The sequence below is a fragment of the Arachis hypogaea genome, chromosome 1 (genome assembly GCF_003086295.3).
Source record: "Arachis hypogaea cultivar Tifrunner chromosome 1, arahy.Tifrunner.gnm2.J5K5, whole genome shotgun sequence".
Lineage (NCBI taxonomy): Eukaryota > Viridiplantae > Streptophyta > Magnoliopsida > Fabales > Fabaceae > Arachis > Arachis hypogaea.
The window spans coordinates 98,091,912-98,100,647 of record NC_092036.1 but is presented as its reverse complement, the minus strand read 5'-3'; the positions used below and the strand labels follow the sequence as shown (position 1 = coordinate 98,100,647).

The 8,736-nt window shown below is 41.7% G+C and overlaps 1 protein-coding gene across 1 annotated transcript; it reads left to right on the top strand.

Moving 5' to 3' along the window:
• The first annotated feature begins 211 nt into the window (after nt 1-211).
• LOC112754085 (uncharacterized) lies at nt 212-1,930 on the top strand. The gene has a single exon (XM_025801701.1). It carries the CDS (start codon nt 212-214, stop codon nt 1,928-1,930), a length of 1,719 nt encoding a protein of 572 aa, XP_025657486.1.
• The last annotated feature ends 6,806 nt before the right edge of the window (nt 1,931-8,736 follow it).

Below are 8,736 nucleotides of genomic sequence, written 5' to 3'. Positions count from 1 at the left end.
AAACACCGCACTGCTTGCAGAGAATTAGCGGATGGCCAAGCTATTAGCCACTCTGCAAAATAAAGGCGAAAGAAAAAATGTCAACAAGGAAGTGAACGCCGACCAACAAGAAGAACACCAATCATAATCCAATGCTAAGACAGAGGAGAAAACTCCGAAAACAGGGAGGCGGCGAGCTAACCCCTTTTCTGAAGAAATTATGAGTTTTAAAATGCCTCCAAACTTCACACTCCCTATGACTCTGGAACCTTATAAAGGGATCGGAGATCCTAAGATTCATGTTACCAAATTTGAATCTATGATGTTTCTCAATAGTGACTCCGATCCCATATTATGTCGTTCTTTTCCTACTTTTTTAGATGGTGCTGCGCTGTTGTGTTTTTTCAATTTGCCTACAGGTTCGATAACAAGCTTTGATGATTTCTCCAAGTTGTTCATTAATCAGTTTGCGGCCTCCAAAATTTATGTACGGGACTCAGACTACCCTAGCACTATTAAACAAGGACCACACGAGAGCCTAAAAGATTATATGACCCGCTTTACTACGGCAGCTATGGAGATTCCCGACCTTAATCCCGAAGTACAACTGCATGCCATAAAAAGCGGCTTACGACCGGGAAAATTCCAGGAAGCCATAGCAGTGGCAAAGCCAAAGACACCGGAGGAGTTCCAAGAAAAGGCAACCGGACAGATTGAAATAGAAGAGGTGCGAGAAACTCGGCGGAATGAAAGGCAGCCGAACAGAAGGGATGAGGATAAACCAATTGCCAGAGACACTAAGAAACCTTTCAAGCTAACGCCGAAGTATGATTCATACACGAGATTCAACGCCAGGAGAGAAGACATCATCAAGGAGATACTACACAACAAACTAATAAAGCCACCGAGCAGAGCCGGCTCATATCAAGACCAGCGATATGTGGACAAATCCAAACGCTGCGCCTTTCACCAAAAGTTCGGCCACACAACTGAGGAATGTGTGGTCGCCAAAGACCTATTGGAGAGACTAGCAAGACAAGGGCACCTGGACAAATACATCAGTAGCAAAGCGAGGACGACCTCAGACGACTCTAACGACCAACGCCAAGAGCGAGCTCCACACACCTCAGACAAAGCCAGACCCCAACCCCCACCAACCAGGGGAATTATCAATTGCATCTCAGGAGGATTTGCAAGCGGCGGTCAAACAAGCTCGGCACGAAAGCGCCGATACAGGGACATGCTAACACTCCAGCAGACAGCCGATGTGTTGACCATCAAACCAAGAATACCCAACATATCTTTCAAACAGTCAGACTATCAAACAAACTCCGATAATCTGGATGACCCCGTAGTAATCTCTATTCAAGCAGGGGACCTCCTAGTAAAAAAAGCTCTCCTCGACCACGGCAGTAGTGCCGACGTCCTCTTCTATTCAACCTTCAACAGGATGAAGCTCAGCGAACAAACTCTACTACCATCCTCAGGAGAACTAATCGGATTCTCGGGAGAATGCGTATCCATCCTCAGCAGCATCTGGCTGAAAACGACCTTAGGAGAACATCCCATGAACAAAACAAAGGATATGCAGTTCCTAGTAATCGATTGCACTAGCCCTTATAATATCATTCTGGGCAGACCCTTCCTAAATTCTTTTGGTGCCATTGTTTCCACGCTCCACTTGTGTGTCAAATTTCAGGTACAAGAGGACCAGATAGTCACCATACATTCCGACCACATTAAAGCTCGCAAGTGTTACAATGAGAGCTTAAAAATAAGAACACACATCCAACAAAGAGCCGAGCTGACTCAAGGAACATATAACATCGCTAACATCTCGGGTACCGCCGAACTTGACCCAAGAGGAGACCTCCATGACAAACCAACACCAACATTAACCATTACACTCACATTAGCTCTTCTCTTCTTTCAGGAACAAAACAGAAGATAACAAACCTACTTCGGCATAATGCCGAACTTTTTTCCTGGACACCAACAGATATGCCCGGCATCGACCCGAGCCTTATATGCCACAAATTACAAATTGACCCAAGAGTACGACCAGTGTCCCAAAAGAAGCGCAACATGGGAGACGAGAAACGCGCAGCATGCCTCGAAGAAACCCAGAAGCTCCTCCGAGCAGGATTCATAGAAGAGCTTCGATTCACAACATGGCTATCAAACGTGGTTATGGTAAGAAAAGCCTAAGGTAAGTGGCAAATGTGCGTTGATTTTACTAACTTGAATAAAGCATGCCCTAAAGACGCTTATCCACTCCCATGCATAGATAAACTCGTAGATAATTCATCAGGATACAATGTTTTAAGCTTTCTAGATGCATACTCTGGATATAACCAGATATTAATGCATCCAAAAGATAAGGACCAGACAGCTTTCATAACTGAATTAGGAAATTATTGTTACACTATTATGCCTTTTGGACTTAAGAATGCAGGGGCTACCTACCAACGACTCATGAACAAGGTTTTCAATAAGGAAAAAGGAAGGAATCTGGAAGTATACATTGACGACATGGTCGTCAAAACTCAACAAGAACACACCCATGATGCCAACCTAAAAGAAGTGTTCGGTCAGTTAAGAAAACATAACTTGCGACTCAACCCGGAGAAATGCGCCTTCGGGGTTAAAGGAGAAAAATTCCTGGGTTTCATGCTGACATCAAGAGGCATTGAAGCCAATCCCGAAAAATGTGAAGCGATCGTAAACATGAGAAGTCCCCGAACAATAAAGAAGGTCCAGCAATTGAATGGAAGACTAGCCGCACTTTCTCGATTCCTACCAGCTGTATCAACACATTCTTAGCATTTCTTCAACATACTCAAAAGGCAAACGAAGTTCAACTGGAGCATGGAGTGTGAAACAGCCTTTCAAAAGTTGAAGTCAATGATATCGTCTCTACCGATCTTACAGAAATCGAACTTAGAAAAACCACTGTTCCTATACTTATCGGTATCCCCAAAGGCTATCAATTCCATACTCGTCACGGAGATAAAAGATAAGCAAGAGCCAGTCTACTTCGTCAGCAAAACATTGCAGAATGCCGAGCTCAGATACCCACCCATGGAGAAGCTGGCGTATGCACTAATACTCACAGCAAGGAGATTAAGGCACTATTTCCAAAGCAGCAAAGTCATCATTAAAACAAACCAACCCCTGCGGCAGATCCTCACCAGACCCGAGGTCTCAGGAAGACTCACCAAATAGTCGATAGAATTGTCCGAATTTGATATAACATACGAGCCGAGGACAACAATAAAAGCGCAATTCCTAGCAGATTTTCTGGCCGATTTAACAGTCCAAACAAATCAAGAGCATACTTGGGAGCTATATGTAGATGGGGCTTCAAACTTAGAAGGATCTGGAGCAGGTGTATATCTAACGAACAAATCCGACCTTCAAGCAGAACAATCAATCAGATTCTCCTTCCAAACAAGCAACAACCAAGCTGAGTATGAAGCTTTACTCACCGACCTTCGACTTGCACAGTCACTAAATGTAACACACCTGCAACTATATTGTGACTCACAACTGGTCGTACAACAGGTAACCGGAAATTTTCAGGTAAAGGACCAATTGTTAGAAAAATATCACACACTGGTAAGAGAACTCATCCCTCAATTTACTTCAATACAAATCACACACATAGCTCGGGAACAAAACACCCGAGCAAATGCTTTATCAAAGCTAGCAACAACTAGGAAATATATGCATGATTCTGTTATATCTCAGCTAACCCTTGTTGAACCAAGCTTTAGCAACAAAAGAATATTCTCTATATCACAGGAATAAGATTGTAGAGCAACATACAAACAATACCTACAAACTAGGACTATACCAACAACTATCAAAGACGACAGAGCATTCAAAAGAAGAGTAGCATCTTTCACACTCATAGGAACAGAACTATACAAACGAGGCTTCTCCCAACTACTATTGCGATGTCTAAGCACGGACGAAGCTAAGATCGCTATGGACGAGGCCCATGAAGGGGTATGCGACAAACATATTGGAGGAATAAGCCTGGCATCAAAAGTAGCCCGAGCAGGTTATTATTGGCCAACAATGAAGAGTGATTGCATAGAGAAGGTAAGAAGATGCAACAACTGCCAAAAGTACGCACCACTAATACACAACCCGACCGAGAACCTACGCACCTCGGAGGTAAGCTGGCCATTTCATAAATGGGGGCTAGATATTCTCGGCCCTTTCCCTAAAGCCCCGGACAGGTAAAGTATTTACTTGTAGCAATTGACTATTTTTTAAAATGGATAGAAGCCATACCTTTAGCAAAAATAGGGGCTGAAAAGGTCTGAGCTTTTATTTGGAAAAACATTATTTGCCGTTTTGGTATACCACATGCTATCATAACTGACAATGGTCGGCAGTTTACCGACCAAAGCCTGGCAGAATTCTTGCAGGGTTTCAAAATTAAACATCATTTTTCATCAGTAGAACACCCGCAAACAAACGGACTCGCCGAGGCAGCCAACAAAGTAATTCTTATTGCACTTAAGAAAAAGATCGGCGACGCTAAGGGAGAATAGGCAGAACTAGTACCAGAAATACTGTGGAGTTACAATACAACAAAACAAACAACTAATAAGGAGACCCCTTACCGACTTGTCTACGGCGCCGATGCAATGATCCCAATAGAGATTGCCCTCACATCAGGAAGAGCAGCACACATATCAACAACCAACAATGATACCATCAGACAAGCAGAACTGGATACAATAGAAGAGGACAGATACAAAGCTGAGATAAGGCACAAGGCAATGCAAAGCATAATAAAAAGAAAGTACAACAAAATGGTCAAGCCCAGATCATTCATCGAAGAAGACCTCGTCTTAAGACATACGGAAGAAGCAAGAAAACCACAAGCACATGGAAAGCTCGCCGCAACATGGGAAGGCCCCTACCGAATAACAAAAATACTCGGCAAAGGGGCATATAAACTTCAAACATTACAAGGTAATGACATCCCTGGAATATGGAATGTATCGTCTCTAAGATCTTACTTGTCATAAGAAGATATGGCCACAGGGAGACACTCTTTTTCCTACTCACAAGGTTTTTCCCAAAAATAGAGTTTTTCTTGGAGAGGTTTTAATGAGGTCCCCCACCCCATATCGACTTCATGTACTCAACAAAAACAGTCAAATATACACATTTTAATCAAAACATATATATATATATATATATATATATATATATATATATATATATATATATATATATATATATATATATATATATATATATATCATTTGCTATACTATCTAGTCCAATATGTCAATATTGAATTAATGTGTGCACATTCAAACCCATCAAAATGTCAAAAGCCCAAACCCCACACGGGTACAAAACATACTAAGTTCGAAAGACAAGCATAAATTACAAAATAAACAAGAAAAGCATACCCTTTAATCTGCTCCTTTCTCCACCGATCCACTCTCATCCTGATTCTAAGGCAAGGTCGCATCATCCATAAGGTGACCACCACTCACAATCTTTGTAACATCAAGCAAGCTAACGTCGGTATCCGGAGCAACGACACCGATCTGAGCTACAGCTCGATCAAAACCGAGGGTAAAGGCAGTTAGAACTTCCTCCTCGAGTTCGGCAACCCTCGCCTTCAACCCCTCCAGCTCCGTAAGATTCGCCTCCAAATCTCCCTTCAGCTTATTAACTTCAGTTTCTGAAGCCTTTTTCACATTCTTCACCTCCGCCCTCAACTTCTCAACCTTCAAATCTCTCTCTTGCAACGATTCTTTAAGCTTTTCCACAGCAGCCATATTATCAGCATCCAAAATAGCATCCAGTTCTGAGGTACGACCAATCGATAGCAAACGAGCACCAATGACCTAAAACACAAAGGTCGTCAGTCAATATTCAGAAAATAAACAAAAGAAACAACAGCAAAAATAAAACAAACCTGCAGATAACGTGCAACCCCTACTTTTTCAGCATCATGAATCGTCTTCACGTCAGCATCAACTTGGGCAAATTCATCAGCCACCGCCATGAACGGGAAAGAAGCCGACCATATTGAATTACTCAGCCCTTCCTTATAGCCATGAAGGACAAGCTGACTCTGGTAAGCAGAATCAATTTCCTCTGCCGTAAAAATGGTGTTATCATCCTTCACGCCAGTCAAATCCACAACCTTCGAGGGTCCCCCACCTTTCTTCCTCTTAAGAGGAATCTCTTGACCAACAGAAGCCCCCTCCTTTGCCACATTAGTTGAAAACCCCTCTTTTTCCTTTTTCTTAGCTTTTGAAATGAAAGCCTTCAAGTTTGTAGTGGTCAAAGTCGATGCCTTTTCACCTAACAAAAGTAGAAAACAAAGTCAAAAACTCATGAAAACATTAACACAGCGACAATGCAACACAAAATATACCTAGGTATTCATCTAAAGCCTCTCTATCCCCCTCAAGTCTCAGCAATGCTGGAATAGACAGAAGCTCGGAAGACGACATTGCAGACACTAGGAACCCAATTATATAATCTTCACTCTTAACCCTGTCCTCACACTCTAAAACCTGTCGAGGTTCAGCAGACCAGAACAGAGGGAATCTCTCTTCCATCATAGCGTCAAGATAAAATGGATAACACTCCTCGCAAACCTGAACCTTCACAAACATCTCCTTGAAATCCTTGAAAGAGGACTTATATAGGCTGAAGATAGCTCATCCTGGGTGACTACTTAAATTCACCCAGCCACCCTTCCAAACACCCTTCACTTGAAAAAGTGAAAAGAAAACCCCCAATAAAGGATAACAACCCAGATACTCCATTAGACACTCAAAAGCACGAACAAAAACCCATGAATTAAGGTGAAGCTGCGTAGGAGCACAGTTCAACAGTGGCAAGATGCCACATTGAAAATCAGTAAAGGGAAAGCGAATACTCAATTCCGTCAACATACACGTATACACATAGAAATAAGTCCAGTCATCTCTTTTCTCACAAACTCTATCACTCTTCTCGCACATTAGAAACCTAACCCTCAAACTATCCCCACCCCTGACCCACCTCACACTGTTCAACTGCGACAACATCTCAGAGATACTAAACACAGAAACTCGTGACTTAACATTGCTATCAACCCACCCATAAGGGTCATTTTCATCTACAGTAACCCCCTTTCTTACCCATGCAAACCAACTACAAACAGCAACAACAAGACAAAGAAAAGTGAAAGTAAGTTACCTTTCTTACTCATCTTGCCACTCAAAAAGAAAATCCAAACTTGCAGAAGCCTAACGAACAGGGGACAGGGAGTTACTTCGACACACTACCCCACGAAGGCCCCTCCACTTCCCATTAACTACAACTGGCGTCACCCTGCTTCCCGCCCTTAAAAAAAAACGAAGCAACACATGCCACAAAGCCCACTTTACAAGGCCCAAAAAGCTTGGCAATAGAAACACGTTGAGCTTGGGGGCTCCCTAGGCAATAAATCCACGCTAGCAAAAAAGTCCAAAATCAAAAGGCCGAGGATATTGAAAAGTTCAACATGTTTCTCATGCCGAGCTTGGGGGCTGTGTACCTTCCCGATATCCTCGGCCAAATTCTCCAGTATCCTCGGCAAACAAACTACAAACCGAGAACAAGTCCACCAATTCAAATCATGCCGATATTCTTGTGTAACAGAAATCAGAATCTCAATCCTAATAACAAACCCCAACAAAACCGAACATTACTCGAGTATTCACCTAACGAACATAGGCCACCTTGAGATCTATTTAAACAGACGAGCACGACTCGTCAAAGGGGCAGAAAAGAAGCACGAGCAATCAGTGGATCATTGAAGATACTGAGCAATCGTCCCCACTCTTTATTTCTTAGTTTTATTTTTTAACTTTATTTCTTTTAACTTCTTAATTCTCGAGCTGACTTGAGCGTCGGAGTCTTTTTTGCAGGTTTCACGCCGAGGTCAACAGTCCTCAGGAGAACGCTTCCGAGTCTTCCTCAAACCGCATTGCCGATAAAGCTTCGGAAGCATACTCTGGACGGAACAAACTAAGTTGGAATTCTATTATTCTAAAACATAGTAGACGCAATATCACATCCATGAGTTGCACATAAAAAGAAAAAAAATCCACCTCTTATATCCCACGATACCATAATGTAACCATTCATGAATATGGGCACACTTTAACATCATGTATGTGTATCCCTTAATTATAGCTAAATTATAAATAGAGCAATGTTAGGGGTCAGTAATTTTTGTGATTGTTAGCCATCAACTAGCCATCAATGATGATTTGATGGTGTGAGATTGGTGTGAGATTTCATCCAATGGCTTACCTTTCTCTGCTAGTTACATGCTGGCTAAAATTCAATAAAACTGCTGGCCCCTAAACTTTTCCTTATAAATAATATGTGAAGAAGTATAAATGTGAATTATGCCTTGGGTTAGTTTATTTAATAGTTTTAGTTGAATCACATATATTCTCTTAGTAATCTTGTTCGATCTAAGATATTTATGTTATCACTTGAATCAATTCGCATGAATTAATAAGGGTCACTTGCATTGCGTTTTTTTTTTTTTTTACTTTTACGTAATTATACATCCTTAATAATTTTAGTACATTTTATTGCTTTTTTAATAATTTTAGTACATCCTTAATAAGGGTGTCTTTGATTTCTCACGGTATTCTTCTCCAATTCGATAGGACTAATTTGTCACAATACTGAGCTTCATTTAAAGGTTTGTCGCTGGCCAATAAA